The sequence below is a fragment of the Erpetoichthys calabaricus genome, chromosome 3 (assembly GCF_900747795.2).
Source record: "Erpetoichthys calabaricus chromosome 3, fErpCal1.3, whole genome shotgun sequence".
NCBI classification, from domain to species: domain Eukaryota; kingdom Metazoa; phylum Chordata; class Cladistia; order Polypteriformes; family Polypteridae; genus Erpetoichthys; species Erpetoichthys calabaricus.
The window spans coordinates 247,727,076-247,751,333 of NC_041396.2; the positions used below are offsets into that span (position 1 = coordinate 247,727,076).

General features: G+C 39.3%; 2 protein-coding genes across 5 annotated transcripts in view; one reads left to right on the forward strand and one right to left on the reverse strand.

Annotated features, from left to right (window-relative positions):
- The window catches only part of LOC114648745 (transmembrane 4 L6 family member 5-like), a 213,519-nt gene that overhangs the window by 84,323 nt on the left and 104,938 nt on the right, over positions 1 to 24,258 (forward strand). The window lies entirely within an intron of this gene.
- Positions 8,361 to 24,258, reverse strand: part of LOC114648741 (calpain-5-like) — a 43,248-nt gene continuing 27,350 nt past the window's right edge. For 2 of the 4 annotated variants that reach the window (XM_028797954.2, XM_028797952.2), the window contains 7 exons: positions 24,047 to 24,124; positions 23,775 to 23,967; positions 22,591 to 22,710; positions 19,360 to 19,556; positions 15,540 to 15,661; positions 11,999 to 12,135; positions 8,361 to 11,909 (listed from right to left, as the gene is read on the reverse strand). In XM_028797954.2, the coding sequence (XP_028653787.1) occupies positions 11,733 to 11,909; positions 11,999 to 12,135; positions 15,540 to 15,661; positions 19,360 to 19,556; positions 22,591 to 22,710; positions 23,775 to 23,967; positions 24,047 to 24,124 (1,024 nt within the window). In that variant the 3' untranslated portion in view covers positions 8,361 to 11,732. The remainder of the gene's footprint in view (positions 11,910 to 11,998; positions 12,136 to 15,539; positions 15,662 to 19,359; positions 19,557 to 22,590; positions 22,711 to 23,774; positions 23,968 to 24,046; positions 24,125 to 24,258) is intronic. The other 2 variants (XM_028797951.2, XM_028797950.2) reach the window with 1 other exon arrangement.

Consider the following 24,258-nt stretch of genomic DNA (forward strand, 5'->3'; position numbering starts at 1 on the left):
CTGGCTTCTCAACCTCACTTCTGGTGACCCCCTGTGGATGCAGGTTTTTGTTTCAACCAGCGCCTGTGGACTCCTAACCAAATTATGCAAGCTGTTATTTTCCAGTTTCTATGTTTTAGATTATTGGAATCACAGAACTAAGTTTGGTAAATTTTATTAGAACGTACCAAGGATTTAGGTACAGATTGTTACATGGGGATAATTTTGTGTGTGTGTTTTACTTCTTCTGGCTATTTAAGACATTTTTTCTTTTTTTTTCTAATGAGCACCTCAGTGAGTTGTGGTGCTGAAGGAGTTTGCTGCCTTTCAGCATTCAGTGTGGCATTTGCTGGGGTATCTGCTTTATCCAAGCTAACTGGATGTGATCAATTAGTGCAGTAGTTCCCAAACTTATTTCGTTTACCGCCCCCTTTTCAAAAAAACATTTCACTTGTTGCCCCCGGTAATCTACTTTCTACGACCGAGCAGCTCTACAAGATGGATACATATAACAGAAAACATTATGGAAATCGGATCAGACAGACACAGGGACAAATTTACGTTTTATTCTGCATGCAGTAGAGTATTTTGATGTTTAGGAATAAGACACATTTGAGACTGAAATTTTAAAATGATAAACTTTGAAAATTATTAAAATCAATAAACACAGTACAAGTTTAAACTGAAAATGTAATAAAACATTGTAAATAACGATCAGTTGCATTAAAATAATTCTACTGTAAGTAGAAAGATGAGCCTGGCGCGATGCTACCAGTTTATTCATATTCGGCTCTGTGTTTCTCAGCAGCATTCTTAACTCACCGCGATCAGCTATTTGCAGTCAGTTAACTTTCTTAGTTAAAAGACTTGTTACCGCACTGAACCCAAGTTTCACTAACTATGATGATGGAAATGCGATTCAAAACTTGTTTTAACTACAGCCCACTTTGGCAACCAGAACTGTTGCTATCTGCTTTTGAATTCGAATTTCAGTTCCTCGTTTGTTGTTGTTTCTATCTCTTCTCCTTGTAAATATAAAGATTCTTTGGCGTTTGTACTTGAAAACGGGTCCAAAACCCGGGTGGGTTCATCTTAAGAATAACTTCAAACCGTTGGTTGAAATCGTAATGGAGAACTTCCAAGTGCTGACACAAGCTGAGCTCCCCTTCGTCACTTTTTTCTACTGTTGATGGATTTGGTAACTGGCTGAATTCTCCTCGTCCCAAGTTTCGTTTGTATAACAGAAGTTTTGACACAAACGGCTTTTGTTTTTTTAATAAATTCAGCTCATCTCCTTGGAGTGGTAGATTTGTTTATTTAAATTTGTTAAAGAAATCGGTAAAAAAACGGTGTCACTTTTGAAATTAATCGAGTTGGTTCATAATGAGTAATCTGGGTTATTTTTAGAAACGTTATTACCGAGTCAAAGAGATTATGAAGTCGATTCACAGAGGCACCCTTTGATAGCCAACGAACTTGGGCGTGGAGCAGCAAGCGATGGAATTCTTCATCGTTTTCAATACCAATGAACGATTAATTAAAAATGGATGGACGGCCCAAATAGTAACACGTGGTTTATGAATAAGGTGGGCGTTGCCCCGTTAAGAGACTAATGAACCCACCTGTGTAGATTGGCCTAGAAACGGTCACAACAAGCCTGGTGTGTGAGGAGATCAGCGGCTATCTGGGGGATGCGGTATGGAAGTAAAATCAAAGTACACTTATATGTGGTGGGCTTTAATTATTGTAACGGGTTTAATTTTTAATGTCGATTTAAAGTATTTTTGTATATATTTTTAGAAGTCAAGGTATTTTTAACTAACTGTAAGTTTTGTTTTGTTGGGACAGTGGGGCTTGTCGCGTCTTTCTTTACTCTTTTCACGATATTGTTAGATTGATATGCCGTGCGTTGTTTTTACGCCGTTTATAGTTTTTATTTATTTTGCTAGTTCCTGGGAGGTTTATGGGTTTTTACATTACGAAGTTCATTTGTATTCACGCTTTAATGAAATCCTTGATGAGCTGTGTTAAACTTATATATTTTTAATGCATTTTATTTATGACTCCATAAAGGCAGAAGTATTTATTATTAAATGCCAGACTTGTGCTAAACAAAGTTGTCCAGTCTGCAATTCAATGAATGACGTCTGTTTTTTTTAACTGCTGTAATTACATAATGTCCCCTGTAGGCGATGACACAGGTTTTTTGGTAATTAAAAGTTGGCTATGAATCGCACAATGTCCAGCGAACACATCTGGCGCCGTCTTTTTATAAATGTACAATTAAACTGCGATGGCATCCTACCATCGCTTTAGCACCACCTGTAACAACTGGGATTTCTTTTTCTTGTATATAATATTAAAAAAAAAAAAAAAAAACTCTTCCAATGCCTGAAGTGTCGATTTCTCCTTAGTAATTTTTCAGCAAATAATTCTTGGCAAATGTTTTCTTTGTGTCGTACATAGACTAACATAACAGTAAGGCATCGCTTTCTGCTAAAGTAGACTCTTCAAGCTGTATCGAGAACTGGGTTGTTTTCAAGTAGTCCCACAACGAGTCTTCACCACCCTGGGCACCTCATCAATTCCTCGTTGCACTGTGTATTTGCTCAGAGGATTCTTCTTCACGATAGCGGACGCCGACTTGTGCAGTGTCCATGACGTCACTAACAGCTGTACGATTAGCTCATCACCAATACTGCGCGGCTTTCCCGATTTGACAATCAGTAAGGAAAAGCTGTAAGAGGCGCACAAGCCATCACCGTCTTGTTTGGATGCTGCCGAAAACACAATGCTGGTTGTTTGAAAATTTCTCTTAAGTGCTTCAAAATACGATTAATCCATCTCTTTATCAACATGAACTTTTGTTAAATGTTCTGCTAGTCTTCATAGATTCAGTTTAAAAGAAACTTTGGTAAATTAAACACATAAGTAATAGTTGTGGGTGACTGAATAAAGCCATCTTTCAAATATTTAATATGGCTGAACTCAGAAAGACAGACAATATGTGTCAAAATAGTTTACAATATTGCTAAAATGCAATTCATAAACTATTTTTAAATATAAAAATACTGCTGTTGGAGGAATAAGTTGTTTTCTAAGTGACCTGTGTAGGTTAGGTGCGACTACACATACAATGTGCACTAAAATGTTTAAGTACCGATTGCACTTGCACTACTGAATCAAATTATGAACTGCATGTCACACTTCAGAAACTAAATTTGATTTAATACGCATCGCATATTTATAGTATTGTACAGTCATGACACACACGAGTTCCTGCCCATGCGTACTAGACTAAAAATCCTGATTCCCTGAAAGTTTTCAAAGCCCCCCAAAGTCAACACTTTGCTCATTAAGCCAGTCTGCCTTGAATGCCTATATATAATATATGTATATATGTGTTCAGCACTTAATTATTGTTTTATGCTTTTTCATCCCCTTACTTTACAGCAGGGGTGTCGAACTCCAGGCCTGGAGGGCCACAGTGGCTGCAGGTTTTCATTCTAAACCTTTTCCTAATCAGTGACCTGTTTTCACTGCTAATTAACTTCTTTTCCCTTCATTTTAATTGCCCTGTTTTTAAGGATTCAGTCCTCTCAATTGATTTTTTTTGCTTCATTAAATAACCAAACAGAAATGAGATGTGAGACGAGGTAACAGATGACCAGCTAAATCAGGGCTTCAGACTCCAGTTTCACTCCAACCAGTTTCTTAATGAGAAGCCAATTCTTGGTGTTAATTAAACCCGTTATTTAATTCCACGGCTTGTTGTTGCTCTCATTCTGCTACAGCAGACATTTCCAAAACTGTTGATTTTCTATTTTTTCTAAGAACACCTTCAAAATGTTTTGGTGACCTGAGAGATCAACCTTACTGAGACCTTCACCTTTCTTTATTTCCACATATTGTGTGATGGGCACAGGTGAGCTGGTCATGTGGCGGCTTGTTTTGTGTCTCATTATTGTTTCGCTGCTTAAGGAATAAAATAATTCAGGGGTCAATTAAACTTAAGGCAAAAAGTTAATTGGCAGCAAAAATAGGTCACTAATTAAGAAAAGGGTTAGAATGAAAACCTGCCGCCACTGTGGCCCTCCAGGACCGGAGTTTGACACCCCTGCTTTACAGTACTGCCCACTTTGGGAATTGCTGAATCCGAGGTAAAAATATCACCCAGTAATTGATAAACTGGTTGGAGCCACAGGGGCTCTCCAGGGCTGGGTATGAGAACCTCCTCTTAGTTGAATGCTGTCCCCACCCATCCTAGATGCATGTTTTTTTTATATTCTGAAATCTCCCATACTGGTTAATTGATGTCTAATAACTGTCTAGATGTGTGCGAATGTGACTCCTATGGATTACCACCATGTCCAGTAGTGGTTTTCAGGAACACACACTGACTCCCCTTAGCTGATTCATAAACTGGACAGAGTGATAAAGTGAGTAGACTGGAGTGGTGAAGGATTGGGAAGATGAATTTTAACTTGGTTAATTATCACTCTCACCTTCAATATTGATAATTTAATCCAATAATCCAGTAAGGCTCCTACTTTTATTTCCCTTACCTTTCTCTGTTGTAGGAGGCAGGTTTCCCAGTTGCTTACATCAAGGTAACTGAAGCCTAACTACATACAAGACTGGATGAGGCACACTAGAGAGACAAACACAGAATAGGCTGGCTCTCTATTTAGAGGTCTAATTTATCTTGGCACAGATAAGACTTAGTTTCAGAACACCGTTTTTTTTTTATTTTTTTTTTTTTAATTTTATTGATTTTATTAAAATTGAATAACATTCCATACAAAACTCAAGTTTTACAAAAAAAAGTTTCGAAACAAATCAACCCCCACCCGTGAGAGAGAGAGCTAGGCCAGCAGAGTAAAACTTTAAGCTAGTAAAAATAACTAAATAGATAAATGAATAACGATTAAATGGAGTAAAAAAGGGGAGAGAACCTGCTTCCTCAATTTAAATGCTTATTCTAAAATGGTTATTGATTAGATCTTGCCAGGTTCTGAAAAAGTTTTGTACAGATCCACTAAGTGCGAATTTGATTTTATCCAGTTTCAGATAAGTATATAACATCACTTACCCACTGACTTAGAATAGGTGAGTTAGGATTCTTCCAGTTGAGCAAAATAAGTCTACGTGCCAATAGTGTAGTAAAGGCAATTAAGAGTTTTTGTCCTTCTCCACTTTAAGCCCATCTGGAAGTTCACCAAACACAGCTGTTAGTGCATTAGGAGGGATTGTGACACCAGGGCTGTCTGAAAGGTGAAACTAAGCCTTTGAAGGTGATGTTGTGTGGAGTTGTTGCTTTGGGTTCAAGTGATGATTCTTCTTGCACTGGAGTGCACTCTCTCTGTTTGCTTCTTGATCCTTTGTCTGTGGTCTCATTTAAGCTCTTTGCTCTGTCATCTTCATCCTCCTAGGAAAGAGTATTACTCTTTCTGACTCGACATTAGATGCTGAAGTTCTCTTCTGGAAGTGATGGCTGCTTCTCAGTCTTCAGACCGGCTCTGGGTTTAGCTTGAAAAAGTGAGTCTCCGTTCTCAGTTTCACAAAGAGAAGAGTTTGTTGATTTTGGCTTTCCAATGAAGAGCAGCTTATAGCTTTTTAGTTTCGGAGAGCAGATTTCTGAGGTTTTCAATTATTTGGAGAGTGAGAGCAAAGTGTGATGGTGTGTGTCGGCTCTGTGCTACCAGGTTCTGCAGGACCCTCTTGAACCTGCCATGGCTGAAAATGTACCCAAAGGATGAGCCTAGCAGATGAGGACACACATAGCCAGACAAAGGGTAGGTGCATAAAGGTGCCCAAAGTGTAAACCGTCAAAACAGTGCTGTACTCCAATCCAATAAATCCATCCTTTTAAAAATCAAGTGCTCGTGCAGGTTAAAAATAATAAATTCAATAAATATTTCTTTAAAAGCGAGGCTGAAAAAACAGTCCATAAACGAATGAGCCTTAGTGCAACCCTTTAACAACTCCTTTCCTCTGCTCACCTCTCTTGAAGCCTCATAGCAGAGGAGATGTACCTCTGACAGACACAGCTTTCTTTTCAACTTCTTTTCCCTACAGATCTGAACCAGGCTTGGGTCCTTACTGTCAATGGACCTCAGCAAGGCTCACAATCCGAGCCTCCTCTTGCCAACTTCTGCTGCCTTTCCAGATCATCGGTCACACGCTCTCCTCTTCCTCCTCCTCCTCCTCCTTGGCTGACTGCCTCCTCTCGCACTTCAGCTCATGCGCTCTCTCTCTCTCTCTCTGTCTCTCCTTACTTTGACCTCCTTCATTCTTTTGTTTCTCTTTCCCTCCCGTCCACTCATACTGATTCTACCTTGTATGCCTTCATAGGTGCAGCACCTCAATCGCTCACGGCAGAAAGGTGGTGAAGCAATCAATACAGACCCTCGCATGTAGGTGTGCTCAGTCTCGATCACATTACCAACCTCCCACAGCTGCACAAGCATGCACACCCATGGATATCAAACCGGCTGGTCAGTTATTCATTTATTTTAAATGGACCACTAAGATGTTAAGTCATAGACCCACTATACCACATTACCTCCCCCTTAAGCTCCACTTGCATGGGAAGGCTTCCACTACTCTCAGCCATGTGCAATTGGTGCCTAGGTCTGTGGCATTTCCCTACACTGCACTAAAACAACCCTTTTAAAAACTTACCCAAGCCCCCTCTGTAAAACGAAGGCAGTAAAAGAACAAGAACTTTAAAATGGCAATAACGTTGAAAATAAATGTCCATTTTTAAAAGCTAATTTTTCTCCCTCTGGCTTGAGTCCCACTTGCTGATTCCTTCCAGTCTTCGTTCCTCACCACTGCAGCTCATCCCACCACTGCCACCATATGTGACGGTAGTGTAGGGTGTCACATAGAGCTCACGTGGGAGTTCCCTCAGAGAGCCACCTGAGATTGTCCCAATAGACTATTTAGGATGGTGCTGAGTGTATAACTTCTCCTGATTGGATTCAGTTATTTCCAGTTAAAAATGAGGGTCTCCTCATAGGCAAGTTTTTTTTTTTTTTTTTTTTTTTTTTTTTTTCTGTCCATTCTAGATGTCAGCCCTTGAATCATCGGTCTTTGAGTTATAGGTGCTTGAGTCCATTTTATACCTTCAAGCTCAAGATGTGTGCAGAGGGACCTCTGAAAAGATGTCCGTTCCCCTCTAATATACACCTTTTGTTATCAAATGAGGTGCAGGCAGATCCAGATACAAACTGGAGTTCATTCACATGGTTTGGAATGTAAAGTGAAGGTTTTTTGAAGCTGAATGTCTGCTAAATCTGCTTTCTTAGTAAAGATGTAGAGGGGAAGGACACACAAAATTAGACTAGGCAGGCTTGAAATGGAGAAAAGCTGTTTGTGACTGATCTTGAAATAAAAATGAATGCTGGTCTTTGGCAGTTTAGTGCCAGATGGCAGAATTAACTTCCTTAGTATTAACACCAAGTGTGACTTGAGCTCGTAATTCTGTGCAGCTATGATTTAAGCAGAGTGCCTTTCTGGGATGGATGTATTGTTTACATGTACACTGGTTAGCTTGAGTAACTCTTAGGACAGTAATCTGTTGCCATCTAGTGGATAAAATAACAAGCTGCTGCAGAAAATCATAAACTCTCTTTGCATTTTGCTAGTCCAAGGTAATTGTCAATATTCAAGCGTATATTCATATTCATGAATATTCAAAACACAATGGCATGTAAACAAGATGCTGTAAAGCCAGTTTTAGAACAAACTGAAACTGAACCACTAGTTGAGTCAAGAGATAGTAGTGATAATAATGCTGATCAGATGCTGACGTGGATAGTGAAACTGATGCATATGGCACTGTATAACCACCTGGTGAATTTGGGTGCCTGAAGGTGGTTCATGGTGCAAGCAGGTATGTGACAAAAAGACAAAATGATTGTAATCAAACGGAAGGACAGAGGCGTTTGCCCCCACTGCTCTGAGCATCACTGGCCGTTTCAATACGGGTCACAAGACTAAATCTGCATCAATACAGCAGTGGACATGCTGTATCTTTCTCGCGGTGTTGGTGTTGATATTTTGCTATTTACGTGTTTTGTTACATGTAATTGTTTTTTTTCTTGTTGAAGAAAATATTAATGCTTTTGTTTTTCCTGGGGTAAGCATAATGCTATAAAGAGGCTATCACAATTTTACTGCAGTTCTATAAACTTTCTAGAAAAATCATACATCAATAAAGGTATTGGGCTGCACGTAAAGGAATTTGATAACTCATACAATCTGAAACAGTCTGACACTAAAGGAGAAACCTTAAGGGGATGCAATTGAACACGAAGAATAAAATGGCAGAAGATATCACCTGGTGCTCCCAGGTCTCCTCCAGGACAAAATTAAAAAAGGCAGAGAATTTCTCTCTTTATTTGAATGACATCTCACAATATAAAGCATTTCTTAGCTTTACTGTTTTTACAGTGTATATTAAATCTTAATAAAATAGCTGCTCTGCATACAGAACATAAGGGATCTAAAGCATTTTCTTAAGACTTGTCCAAATCGATTTCTATGCATCCATTTTATAACCGTGTTTGATCCGTTTAAGGGCATGAGAACCAGAGCCTATCCTGCTAACAGTGAGCACAAGGCAGCAGCTAATTTAGACTTGTTAATAAAATTAATCAATTGAATAAGAAAGTTTACATCTTGCCTGAAGGGGCCCGAGTTGCCTCGAAAACTTTCATATTGTAATCTTTTCAGTTAGCTAAAAAAAAGTGTCATTTTGCTTGACTTTTCACTATATTTATAATGGCTAACACAGTACAACACCTTAGTACTAAATTGAATAAGAAAGTTTATTACTTGTTCTTACTGGTAAAATCAGGTGGCCACTAAAACATTGCTATGAGAGTCCCAGCTTGATTTTTTTTTTTAGGTAAGTTAGAAAGTCCCTTTTAATTTTCTTCCTCAATAAATTCTGATTTCACTTTCCTTCACATGTTTATCAGTTCAACTTTTTTATTTATTGCATTTTCCATTTAATCCTCTCCTGCCCAGAACAACATTCATCTTCTAGGTCATTTCCATTTATGGCTGCATAGAGTGAGAGCCTACCAGGGCCGGATTTTCCTATAGGCTAACTAGGCTTCAGCCTAGGGCCTCAAGATCAAGAGAGGCCTACATTCAAATTGCTAGCAAAATTTTATTATCTCTCATAAAAATGGAAGGTGAAAGGGCCTCATAAGTGGAATAGCCTAGGGCCTCTTTTCATATAAATCCGGCCCTGGAGCCTACAAATTTCAAACTTAAAGATAATGGAAAATCTTATGAACGGAGAGCCAATGACCTACTAAGTGCCCCCCTGTTAAAGAGCTGATAGTCCTAGAGATGCAGTTTCTAGTAAATGTATGCCTAGGAGTTGCTTTGTCTGGTGGTTTCACAAACGATTAACTTGCAACATCAAGGACTTGTGAAGTTTCTCCAAATAGCTGGGCACCCTCTCTCTCAAGTTGGCATGTTTGTGCTGTGGGCCGTCCACTATTCCAGTTTTCCTCCCACATTGTCAAATGTGTGTCATGCTGGGGTGTCTTTGTTGGGTCTGTGGGTAAAAATTTGTTCCTGCTGTTCACCTAACACCCAGAGAGAGGCACAGTCAGAGGAAATAAATATTAGAGATAAACAGCCTAATAACAATAAACTGGTGCGAGTTTTACTGGGAGTACACCTGGACAGCTCTAACTGGGAAATACAGTACAGCACTTATGTTTAGGGAGATTGTTTCATTACAGACACATTAATTGAAATTAATATACTGTACTAAAATTGAATTTTTATGTTCAAATCAATTTGTATTCAACAAGATTCAGTAAGCTCTCTTCTATAACTCTTATGATAACTACCATGATTACAACATAATGTGTTGCCGTCATCAAATCCTAACTTCTATTCTTATGAACTTCCCCACTAACGGAGTCTGTCTTATCACTCCATTGTTTCTGTTCAGCTTACTTGGCTCCTAACAGACATGAACCATCTCTTTGGAATTTTCCAGTCATGGTTTGAGCTTCACCACTGCATTCTTTACGAAAATTCTCCTCCTCACTTATGATGATGGATCTCCCTCTGTGATCCTGCTACCTTTGATACTGTCGACCTCCACATTCTCCAAAATAAACTGAAGAGCTGTGCTTTACCTTTTGGATTTTACCTGTCTGGTCACACACATTCAATTGTCTTTGGTGGTGACGTAGACCCCTAGCTTTTCTTGGCTCACAAGCATTAATTCTTGGTGTGCTTTTTTTCTAATGTTCGCACTGGGATATCTGACCAGTCACCAGGACCTCAAATTCCACTTGTATGAAGATGAAACCAAGCCCTACATGAATGTCACTCAAGCTCAGCCTCCATGACATCAGTGCATGGACATTTGCTATCAATGGACAGGTGAAAACAAACAAGACTAAGCAGCTGCTTGTAGGACCACCTCCACCCCTCAAGGAGCCTGAATCCTTCTCCTCCTTCACAACATCCCAGCTTTTGCAAAATAAACTTCTCAAACTGCCATGACAGCACTGACAGCTTCCAATGTCGTATCTCAAAGAAGTCTGAGATCTTAAAATCACTGAAGAAACATAAAAATATAACATTTCCCCTCCTCTCTTCATTCAGAAACATCCCATCACACCTTTTGTAAGCTTTCATGCGATTACAGGAGTTACTTTGCAACTGTCTTTCTCTCTGAACCAGTAACCGTTTAAAACAGCCTTGAAATGCTGCTCTCCGATGCCTGAACACCACCTTCCACGTGACTTTCCAGTCTTTAACTCTGTCATCCCCAGAACTCGGCTAGGGATTAGGAAAGCTGTATTTTCCTGCTAATTGGCCCATGTATGCTCATTCTGTACCTGATATTAAGACAGTGGAGGCCTTCCAGGAACATCTTATTCCTAAGCCTATATATTCTCAGAATTTTAACTACTCAAGCTTGTCTGTGTCACTGTCACAGTTAATGTTTAGTTTATAAATCTACCTTTTCTCTTTGGCATTTTAAGTTTGTCTTACAGTGCCTGTGCTTATTTTCTGGTCTAACTGCTTTTTGTTGGACTGGTGCCCTGCCCAGGGTTTGTCCCTTCCTTGTGCCCTATGCTAGCGAGACTAGGCTCCAGCAGACCCTTGTGACCCTGTTCAGGACTAAGTGGGTTAGAAAATAACTAACCAGCTGACTGACACTTTTGTGTCTTCCTTAGTGATGGTGACTTTGTGGTGCTGCGTATCAATTTACTTTGTCTGCTACTACAGTATGTAAACTCTGTACAATTTGTAACATATTTGGGCTCTTCCTGTTTCCCTGTTGTCTGTCTCAAACAGGAGTTATCTTGTGGTGCACAATATGCTGTTGCCTTCAAAGTTCCAAGTTTGCCCCCAAAGTTCAAATGATTGCTGAGGAGACTCTTCTTAGGATCCTGTCAAATCCATTGGATGCCCAGCACCTCAATTTAAGTATAAGTAAGTCTAAGTATACAAAATTCAATTGATTTAGTATGGCATATTTGACGCCGTTCACTTTTAAAATAAAAAAAAGTGTATGAGAGTCCACCACCCCACCACCCTGGATTAATACCATCGTTCATGGCATCTGCTTGAAAGAAGCATTCCTAACCGACTGGGCTTCTTGTCCAATCCACCTTGGATGCAGAAGTCACATGTCCATCAGAATGAACTCCCATTCTCTTCAGGGGTAGATCTTGGTCCAGCTCACAAGGGGAGGCACTTCATAAATCTGTCAGACAGTCACTGGAAGAGGTCTCGATGAGGACGGAGCCTGTTGCTCTGCTACCTCTTTTGCTGTCCTGCAGACTCAGCACTTGGCTTTTCCCCATTTCGTTAACAGCAGCCTCCACTGAAACACATCCCAGTAGGATGTTCCTGAAGAAACCTTTGGAATAGACCTGTGTGTAACAAGCCAGGTTAAAGTGATGCTGTCTGCCAGTGCTTTGACAATTCCTTAAATGGGTAGCTCATTTGAAACCGCACTCACCTCAATCTTGATTGGTCGACGGGGGTTTCTTCGGTAAAAGATGGCTTTAAGATTGAAATCAGGGCTGCTTGAAGATTTAAATACGGTTGACCTTACTGAGGTTCCTTCACACTTGATCATGGCAAACACATCTGGGTCTGCAAATCACAAGCGAGGCAAGTGTTGTATTAGCAGAAAGTAATGTGTGACATTATATAGAAAACATTTCAAAATATATTTGTATAAAAGGTGGACTGATTTAAAGAGTATTAATATTCAGTGGATTCAGAAAACATTCAGACTCCTTCATTTTCTGCACACTTTATTGTGTCTTGATTTAATTTTAAATGGATAATTTGCCATTTTTGCCCGTTTATCATTTTGGGTTATTGAGTGTAGATTAAGTGAAAACATGTTTACAGAAAGGCTTGCAAGTTGATTAAAAATCAAAAACTGAAATTACTCTTTCACATAAGTGGCAAATTTATCCATTTAAAATTAAATCTACAACACAAAGTGAGCAGAAAGCAAAGGGGTCCGACTACTGTCTGAATTAACTCTCTGCATTATAACCAAGATCAGATTCACTCCTAGAACCTCACATTCACAGTTTGTTGCACAAGTGACATGAGCTAAAGAGGATCTCCTGCATAATGGGTTCACTTATTAGATAAGATTACAATAAATTAGATAAACTATATTAATTCAAAAGAAACATTTACATAGATGCATACAGCAGCAGAAACATACAAAACAAAGATGCAGAATAACAGAACCAATAATACAATCAATCAATTAACAAATAATCCGTATTATTCAGAATTTGAAAAATGAACTTCGAGTATCTGCATTTAGTTTGGAGAGTTAGGAGGAAGTACTGCATTGCCTGATCTCAATGGGCAGGAAAGAACCTCTTCGCACACCGTGGTAGAATAAGTCTGTGGCTTAACAAGACAGCGCCCCCTGGAGGGGGATGGAGGGGATTTTTCATGATGGCATCCAATTTGGCCACCATCCTCTTTTCCATAACCGCTTCCAGTGTTTCCGGGATGATGGAGCAGGCTTTGCTGATAAGTTTGTTCTGGCATTATCAATGTGGGTTACAATATCCCGCCAACACTTGTCTACCGTTGGTGATCCAGTGAAGACATCATGGTCACATTCAATTCTCCTTCACAGATCAGATATGCAGATGATTTTATGGTGCAGTGCAATGCATTGTCTAGCATCATTGTTGTCTGTGAAGACATGTCTGCTTTTATGCATTGATCAGTTATACAAGATCAAGTTCACTCTTACTGTCCATTGTCTTGTATCTCAGCCTTTTTAGTTGAACACAACTGATAGTCCAAATGTTGTTTTTCCAAACTTTTTGTTTTATTTTTTCAGAAAAAAATAACATTTTCTTGGATACTCCATCCATCCATGTATTTTTCTAACCCACTTTCACAGTCCAGGATTATGAGGAGCTTTTGCTCATCCTTGAAGATAGATGTAGATGATAGGAACCAACATATCAAAAAACACATTTGACATGCAATACATTGGAGAACATTTCTATAAGATGGTATATTTCAATAAATGTATTACAACAGACTTCCCAGATAAGAGTAATTAAGCTGGGTGCAATTAATTGTTTTTGAATAGGACATTTTAGAAAGTAATTTTTAGTGTTAGCTGTAATAATGGTCTCCTATGAATTGGTATTATATGAGAATCTTGAATTTATTTTTTCTTTTTGTTTATTACTGATGTTGAAACTCTAATCACAATAGTGATATGTTTCATAATAAAACATATTGGAACAGTGCAGTCATTAGTGTTGATGCTGTACTTGTACACCATGGTGGCATCCATGTTGAGTTTCTGCCATTACATTTCTAGCTGCACACTTGCATTGTTGGCTGCTGGGCCTTCATCAGCTTTCTTATTACTGATGAATGCTAAACATCTGAAATATTGTGCTTCATTATAACATAAAGGTACAGGTAATTGTTAATCTGCAAACCAAGTTACCTGATAGGTAAAATAAAAGATCCTTGCTACTCCATTCTAGATTTATACTTCACAATTATGCACTTATTTGAAACTCTTTCTGTCTCATTTACCAGACTGCCTTCCTACATTTACACTATGTCATACCTATGAATATTAGGCAATTTTTATTTAGTAAACATTTGTCATATTAACCAATTTATGTAATAAACCCAAATCAATTTTAGTGTGTAAAATACTTCAATATTAAAGTCAATATTTGTCTGTACATACTGCATATAGCCTTTTTTAAAAATAGTATTTTAACCAAGCGGCCTAAACCAGATTCATAATGCCAAAGAGAAGTGGACATTTTATCAAAAATCATATTTTTACCAAGTCAAAATAGAAATTTAGGATGAGTACATGGAGAAACAACATACCTAATAAGGAAATTGTAAAATGTCTTCCTGCTCAGCTAGGTTTAACAGCACAATTAGCCACTGAATTGAGTGGGTCTTCCACTTTACAAATACAGAAATCGGTTCTCCCTACTTCCTCTGCAGATTTCTCGTTCGACTAGCTCCCTCCCAGTTCCGTTTTCTGTCCTGTACCACCCATCAGCTCTAGACCCCTCTAGTCTTTGGTAGACACCATTGTTTCAAACCAATTCAATTCTCCACTAATTTATCCTCCAATGATGTCCTTAAATGCTTGTAGTGGTATGCCGGTGCAGTACGTTACCTCTGGGCTGCCAGGTTATAGTGCAATTACCAAGTTCTTGAGCCAAACATTTTCTTTAAAGGGATAAACTCGCTTAACAATTTCTAAAGACCCCCCCCCCTTCTCTATTACGAAACAGGATCTGAAATGAGGCACTTCTACTAGCAGTTACCATGCCGGATGATTCCCTGCCAGACCCACATGACTTCAACAAGCAGGTGCCCCTGTAGAATCTCCACCTGGGTCACTTGCTACATGCATAGGTGCCACCACTTCATGTTGGCTCTTATCTACAATCCGTGGGATCACAGCCTCCTGGTGGTTGAAATCTACAATCATACAATTTGCCTGGTCCTGGTGCCAATATATCTAATCAGAAGGCTGACTGCTAAACTACTCTGCAATCCAAGCCTAACAGTAATGCATTATGTTTTATATATTGTCTTATTTTAATTTTTGATTATACCATACCATATTATATTCTAAACCTGCTTAATCCCAAGCAGGTTGGCAGGGGTCTGCAGCCTATTCTAGCAAGCACAGGGCAGGAACAATCCTCTTAGAGAGGCTGCCAGGCCATTGCAGGGGAAACAATTTTGATTATATTATACACAGTTCTTTTAAATATCTTTTAAGATTGCTTATTTTTCTCCCTATGTCTCCCTTGGCATCTTTACTGTCCTGTTGCATTGCAGCATGAAAGAAACCAGTATCCTATATGAGTGATGCATCAGTTGTTTGTCACCATGCATTATAATAAGAAGAAAACGAGGCAAAGAGGAGCTGCTTGAAGAGCGTGTGGCAAACTGTGTTACCTGTAAAAAATGATCTAGATTAAATGCATAGTCATCTATTAGTTTCTTACCTTTGCTTGCTCCTCGTAGCACCAATCCAACAGCACTTTGAAGGTGAATGGATGTGACACGGCAATAAGATCCCCAACAGCAGCGCCAAAAGGAAGGTTTTGGCTGATCCAGGGTCACCTCCCTGTAAGTAGAGGAAACTGTTCAAGTACCTGTAACAGTACTTGCAACTTCCTAAATCCAACATTGATTTCCTAAGAAGTTTTACACGTACAGAGTGTGGGCTGTAGGGGGCATATCACACACCAAACCCTTGACAGAACGGACCACATGTCAAATCTTGGGCTCAAAAGACCTTTCATTTTAACAAAATAAATTATGACAACTATGTTTCTTTCACAAAAGCACAATTCTTCTTATTTTCCTTTTTCTCATCAGGCTCTCACTAGGAAAGCATTGTTCTCCTGTTCTCCAACTTCCCAAGCTCCTTTTATTGTAGATATGGGCGTACTTCCAGTGTCACAACTTTAAACCAAAGGAGAACTTCCAAGTTAGGAGGAACCTCCTCAGAATCAGGAATCCCATTCTTGGCAGCTGTCCCTGGAGGCAGCAATGGGACATAGCAAGGCTGCAATCCAGGATTACAATTCCCAGGTTGCCCTGCGGGTGTGCACATGGTTGATCCAGACAAGGGCTGCTGCCACCTAGAGCATGGGAGTATGCAACCCTGATAGGCAGTCTCCCCCTTTACTTCTATTTCATAGTCCAGAAAAGGGAACACCATTGATCTCTGTCAGCATATTCATTCATCTGCACCCTCAGTCCAATACACAAGTACTTTGTCTAAGGAAGGAAGCATTTCTCCTGGTCAGGAAGTCAGTCTATCCCTGCCTTTGTTTACAAGGAATTAAATCTGCAAACTTGTAGTTTACGGCCTAGCACCATTGCCAACAGGCCACACTTCCCTCCATTTTAGTTCTAATTTATATATTGAACACTTCGACTATAGCACATTATTCCAAGATGTTTACGGCTTAACCATTCAAAATTCCTTGAGGAAACATAATGAGCCAAAAACAATGTTTTAACTTGCACTTTTGAGAATTTAGATTCATTACCTTAGGCATCGAAGGCCACTGTTTAATGTGACCAGGCCTGTATTGAAACAACGTTACAGAAGATGATGAACCACTATCAATGTATTTATAAAAGCTAAATAAAATAATACATTTCTGCCATATGTGTATGTAGAGCAAAGGTCACCAGCCCTCTTGTTAAATACATCTCACTGAACCTCTGTGAACTGGGGGCAATTTAACAGGAAGAACAGAACTTTTTGATATACACTATTCACAATACTATTAAGAAGAGTTCTTATTGGACAACTTTCAAGTATAACACTAGGTAAAGTTGTTTTAGGTGTCTATTCAGTGTACAGAATTTATTCTTAATATGTGTGCGGAATTAACTTTAAACCAGATTTGATATGTGCCTACTCTTTTTTACTGAAACCAGAAATTAAAGTAAGAGTCAATCATTAATATACATTTGCATACTTATCCGTCAGTCTTGATTTTATATGGTTTCTTCCACAAAGCTCACTAACAAAAAGGTCTTTACAAGGATGAAAAGATTCAGCTCCTTCAGTACTTCATACTTCATCAAGTAGCTCTTCTTTGGATTTTCATTATTGATTTTATATCCTTTGTGATCAAAGGTAGTCACTCTTGAGAAGTTCTCAGTACAGAATAAAGTGTGTCCTTGGAGAGCATTTATGTCACATAATAAAGAGCAGGGGGAGATTTGGACAAATGCAAACAAACTGCACAAAAGATAGGGAAAATTTCATATAACTCTGCAGCCATTACCTTGATCCACTGATACTTGATGGTATGTTTTATAACTTTGTTCATCAAAATATAAATGTTTGTCAGTACTCCTTTCACCTCCTTACTTACTCTAACTTTCCCTTTTCCCCTCACCATTGAGTGCTTCTTCTTCCAACTCTGTATTTGACAGACCTCTGTAGTAGGGAGACATCTACAATGTTCCTTTACTTCTAGATCACTCCTGAATCCCTTCCACGGTGAAGTGAAACTTCAGAACAATAATAAAGATACAAGCCATATAGTGGGCAATCGTCTCCTGCACTCTTTATGTCCAAAAGTCCTATAAAACCCAAGATATCTCGGGCAAATCCTACGTTGCCCATTCTACATAAAAGACTCTGCAGTCCCTGTTTTCTTATCCTAGACTATTTTCCCTCCGGTGACTTGGGGATTTCTTTCATTGTAACATCTCTTTTCCTTCAATAGAGGGTAAGGCAACCCAAGACATTGTTGGGCTACCTGCCCTCTAGGATCCTTGAGGTATTACTTCCACTGTATTTAGCACAGTAGTTTGTACATAGACTGAGGGGTTCATTTATTCAGTTATGTAAGGTTGCTTGTCCATGGAGACAGAGAACTAACTGATTCTGTTTCTACTTCACAAGCAAGTAGAAATTCCCAGGCTCAGATGGAATTTGTATGGGGGTTCTATCTACTATCTGGGACAAATGAACTAGCCCACGTTTTCAAATGCTAAAGTCTGTCACCTCTGCATTTCAAATGAGTTCATTGCTCAGTACGGCTCTGCTCACTCTCCTGCCAAAACAAGGGAAAGTTTAGATGTCTTGCAACTGACAACAGTTGATGTTGCCCCTACATTATCTTTGCCAGCAGCCACACTTTGTTCTTTAGTCACTGAGAAGGCGTTCAACCACATGAATTGGGCTTTTCTCTGACGTATCCTGAGGCAGATTGAGTTTGCAGCTGAATTATTTAATATGATTACAACCCTTTTTTTCATATCTTTTAGTGGCAATTTTTTATCAATTCAAACATATCTTGGCTCTTTCAAATTCACAGAGGTGGTAGTCCTTTATCTACTCTCCTTTTCAGCCGCTCCCCAGGGCCTTTAGCCATTTCTCTCTGCAAAGCAGCCTTAATTGCATCTATATATATATATATATATATATATATACTGTACACGGGGCATTCCACAAAAACACTATTTATATACTAACAATATCCTGCTTTTCTGAGGCAATGCACCTCAGATCATTCTCATATATTTCATTGTTTGGCTAGTTTTAATATTAATTATTCCAAATCTGCTGCTCTCCCTTTAAACCACCTTTCTGAATTCTCCCATCTCCCTTCTTCTGTCCTCATGAAACATCCATCCATCCATTTTCCAACCCGCTGAATCCGAACACAGGGTCACAGGGGTCTGCTGGAGCCAATCCCAGCCAACACAGGGCACAAGGCAGGAACCAATCCCAGGCAGGGTGCCAACCCACCGCAGGACACACACAAACACACCCACACACCAAGCCCACACTAGGGCCAATTTAGAATTGCCAATCCACCTTATCTGCATGTCTTTGGACTGTGGGAGGAAACCGGAATGCCCGGAGGAAACCCACGCAGACACGGGGAGAACATGCAGACTCCACACAGGGAGGACCCGGGAAGTGAACCCAGGTCCCCAGGTCTCCCAACTGCGAGGCAGCAGCGCTACCCACTGCGCCACCGTGCCGCCCCTCATGAAACATTCAATAAGATATCTTGGCATTGACATTTCCAAGTTGGGGCAGAATATAGTCTCAAGTGCAATAAACACCATGCCCTTAAAGACCTTTATCTTTTTGTTCTTCTTTTTTAGCCCTATACTGCTGGAGAATGTGAATTTCCCATTGGGATTAATAAAGTTTATCTATCTATCTATCTATCTATCTATCTATCTATCTATCTATCTATCTATCTATCTATCTATCTATCTATCTATCTATCTATATCAGCTTTGTGAACTCAGTGCTCCTGCCCTCATTCCACTTACCTGAAATTGGCTTTTGTCTCTGTAAACATCCTCAGTAGGAATTTGGTCTTTTCCCCAGCTGAAAAAGTGGTTGGAATGACTATGTATCTGCCCTGCTTCAGTTCTGTTCTCAGAAACACACTCCTCGAGTCAATGTAGACAGAACTTGCAGCCTTTGGTGGAATGGTGTGGAGCCGGTACTTACGATTCACTTCCACCTAATGCACACAGATACCAAAGAGTGACTGTGAGAGGACTTCTATTATTCACACCTTTTCTCAGAAGAGCTTATCACATCCAATACTCCCCTATCCTTGCAGCACAACCCATTAACTCTCCCAATTTCATATCTATCCCTATAAACTGATAATAATTCTGTACCAAAGTCCCCCCAACCTAATATCAGACCGATGGTTTACTCTAATGCTATACCCATCTTTTAATTCTACTCCTCCTCTAGTCTTGTATCTGCCTTCTAAATCCCTTCTAGGGCTTGAATTTCATGTGAGACAGAAAAGGTGATTTCCCCCAAATGTATTAACAGATGAGGAGGATTTTATTGGCTTGGGGGGGTGTTGGGTGTATAACGAATGATGTGATCATTGTGAACGATCTAATTTAACATAACATATCTATGCACTAAAAATATTTATTGTATTTAATCTCCAGTAAGATTGAAACTTCGAACATTATTAAATGAATGTCGCAATGATGGGGTGGTATGATGGCACAGTGGATCAGTGGTAGTGCTGCTGGCTCACAACAAGGAAGTCTGGGTTTATGCCTCAGGTCCTCCCTGTATAGATCCTGAATGTTCTTCATGTCTGTGTGAGTTTCCTCCAAGTTCTCCAGCTTCCTCCTATGGTCCAAAGACATGCAGGTTAGGTGGATTGATGATGTTCTATAGGTCCTAGTGTGTGTGTTTTCACCCTTTGATGGACTGGTGCACTGTCCAGGGTTAGTTCCTGCATTGCACCCTATGCTTGCTGGGTTAGGCTGCAGCTTCCCCACAACCCTGCTTAGGGTAGAGTGGGTTTAGAAAATGGACAGATGGATGTCACAATGATGAATGACTAAATATCAATATAATTCAGGCAGTTTTTTCATTTAAACTATTTTGTAATGAAGGCAGCAAGGTGGCACAGTGGTAGCGCTGCTCTCTCGCAGTAAGGAGACCTGGGTTCGCCTCCCGGGTCCTCCCTGCGTGGATCTTTCATGTTCTCCCTGTGTCTGCGTGGGTTTCCGCCAGGTGCGCTGGTTTCCTCCCACAGCCCAAAGAAAATGCAGGTTAGGTGCTTTGGTGATCGTAAATTGTTCCGTGTGTGTGTGTGTGTGTGTGTGTGTGTGTGTGTGCTTGCGCCCTGTGCTGCCTGGGATTGGCTCCAGCAGATCCCCGTGACCCTGTTTTAGGATATAGTGGGTTGGACAATGACTGACTGACTGACTGACTGTTTTGTAATATTATGTTTTTCAGACTAGGTTTGTCAGAAGAATCACTTTGTCAGGATTGCGACATTTGCTCTGATGAGATTTATACTTGTCTTAGTATATAGGGGAGACATTTGCTGGTTAACACATCTGAAGAGTAATATTTTATGAACAAACCACATTAATTTAAATTTCAAAAGTCACACTTGATGCTAAAATTTTCCAAATCTTATAAGATGGAGTTCATTTTGGGAACCCTCACCTAAGAGTGCATTATAATTCTTCGATAGTGAATTCTATTACTAGAGATATTTACGACAGCCTGTATGGTCATTAACTGTGACTTTGTTTTCATTACATTGATTTCATTAATTTCATGGGGCAAACTCAGGTGGTACACTAAACCTTTTCTTTGTGTTGTCTCCTATCTATCTATCTATCTATCTATCTATCTATCTATCTATCTATCTATCTATCTATCTATCTATCTATCTATCTATCTATCTATCTACAGTATGTGTGTATATATATATAAAATTATAATGTATATGTATACACACACTACTATTATAGAACAAAGGATTTACCTTAGCTTCATCTGAAAGTTGGCATATGTTGAATCCTGTGTTAAGTTGTGTACTTAAAGTTTTTAAAATTACTAGTAACTTTCTACAGTCTATTGGAAAGATATACTACTTGTTAGCTGTTTTTCTTATCGTTGTCTTTATAATGTTAGGAATCTCTTTGTCAAGTCAGAGAGACCTAAGTAGAACATTGAGTTTATTTGTTGCTCTCAACAGATCGATGAAGTTAAAATAAATATATATACTCTAACACCTGTGCAGAATGACATCAGTTATTTCAAATAACTTGATTAAAGTTGAAGCCAGCACAAATCATTTATTTTTATTTTTCAGCTAATTCTATAATCACATAAAAATGGCAATAATTATATCTTCTTTTTGTCTTGAAAGCAAAGTGGAATTTTCCTGTTTTATTAAATTAAACTAAAAGGGAATTGTTTTTAAAGTAGGTAGAAATACAATCAATCCTGTGCCAAAATTCAAGCCCTGCTTTCAAGTCCAGGATCACAAAATTGTATTTCTAGTTTCATCTGATGAAATATATATATATATATATATATATATATATATATATGCTATTAATATCCTAGTAAACCCATAAATGCCATATACTGCCTTCTCAGACTGGTGCACAATTGCAAATCTCCTCTCAGTCCCAAGCTTTCTCCTGTTTTTATGATGAACGTTGCACTCTAAATTCTATAGTATACAGTACCTCTCTCCCAATATCATGTCTGCCCCACTCCTACACAAACTCTGATCTGACTTCTGCCTTTGTGCCCTCACCACAATTCTTTCTCAGTATATCACTAAACTCATCAAGTATGTATGAACCAACTTCCTCCCAACCATACATTCACTGCTTTACTTACTCCTGGCTTCAGAAATATCCTCTAAATCCCTAATAATCCCATAAACAACTCTAAATGCCCTTGATGTCCTCTCAATCTGGTTATTGGCCTTATAATTCACTCCTAATCAAATTTCATCCAAGTTCTGTATCAGCTACTAATCTTATGCCTAAACTTATACCTATCCCCCACATTGCTAGCAATTCTATATCCACACTTTAACTCAGTTTCATTCCCAACTTCTCAGTCTTCTAAGTCATTCTTACCTAAGCCCTACATCCTGTATCCCTCCTCGTACTTGCTGGAATCTTCCATACTGTCTCTAAATCACCCCCAAGTCCACTCCCTGACTTCTTTGAGTCGCGTTGCTCTGCGGTTTGTTGACTCACTTGGAAGACTTCAAAGCCAATGGCCAGGTTCTCTCCTATCCCTTCCTTCCTCATTGCTCGTCTGTCTTCCTGCTGCAGGCAGAATAAAATGTCTTCCTTGTGGACCACCTCAAACATAAACTTAGACACAGAAGAAACACATTATTTACATCATCAGCTTCAGTCACAGGCATGGGTAATCCTTTTTCTATTTTTTAATTTTGTTTTCCATTTATCTTTTAATTTAAAGTGCTCCAAGAAAGTATTCAGAGACAAAAGCCAGAAAGTCACAATGGCTTACAAATAAAATCAAGTTGTTTTTTGGCAAAACCTCCATAAATTGCAGTAAGCTCAAGGCTTTACAGATATTTCTTGGATCCCTCATTAGTAAGAATGCTAAAATGTTGACTGATGCAACTGTAAGCTTTGCGTTGACAAAATATTTGTTATATAATAATGATTGTACATAAATAAACAAAGACGAGTAAAACAAGGTATTGAAAAATGTCTCCAGTCGTTTTTGCTCTGTAGATGGCGGATGCATAAACCTACTTTACTGGTAATTTACCCTTCTTGTTGGGCAGAATGGTGGCACAGTGCTTACTGCTGCTACCTGAAGGATCCAGTGTCCTACCCTCAGTCATTGTTTACATCGAGTCTGCACATTCTATTGATGTTTGTGTTTTTTTTTTTTGCATCTCATATTTCCAAAGCTGTGCTTTTCAGGCTAATTGGTAATTACACAATGGTCTCTGAGTGAGTGTGAGTGCTGGTGTGGCTTTGTGTGATCATTGTGCCCTGCAGTGGACTGGCACCCCATCCAAAACCAATTCTGGATGTGTACTCAATGCTGCACAAATAAGCTCCAGCCACACTGGGTTTGAAAATATTGTGTTATGGCTTAGTTCCCATTTCTCTGTTTTATTGAGACTGGATCATTTTTCTGCCAAATTTGCAAATCTGATGTTATTTTCTACTTAATTTCATGGTACTTAGAGCAGGTGCATTTGGTTCTATGCTTGTTCACTATGTTGTGAGAAATGGCTCACAATTACCCTGTACTGGAATCATCAGGTTCAGGAAATTAAGAAAAATATGAGGGAATGAATTACTCTGTTGCACTCTTCTTCCTCACACCTTCTCCTGTATGTCTAGCATTTTATTTTGGGGGCTTCAAAGTTTGGTTACTTCTCTCTTTTCCTCACCTGCGGGTTCTGTAAAAAAGTATCGCGGTGGTTTATACAACCTCCACTTCGGTTGTTGAGACCCTGGCCAGGGACCCACTCCCCAAAGAGGCATGCCTCCAGCCATGTCTTGTGGAAACTGAGCAAAGAGGTATTGATCCGACGGCAAATCACCAAGTCAGTGAAGTAAGAGCAGAAATCATCGAAGTTCATCCTGTAAATCAGAAGACAATTTTCTTTTGATTTTTCTCAGTAATCCTTGCTAACACTCAAGAAATTGGGTTTATATTTACCAGAACTCTCCATCATCGCTGACGGTCACACCCAGCTTTTCTCTCTCATGTTTGCTGACTTGATTCCACTCTTGTGACCTAAAGTGATGATTCAAAAGAAATTTGCAGTCACTCAAAAAAAAAAAAAACCAGAGGGACAGGTAACCTCTGGGCATTGCTAGACCCATCTAGACAGATGAAAAGTGACACTTCTTTGGCAGGAATGGCAGAGT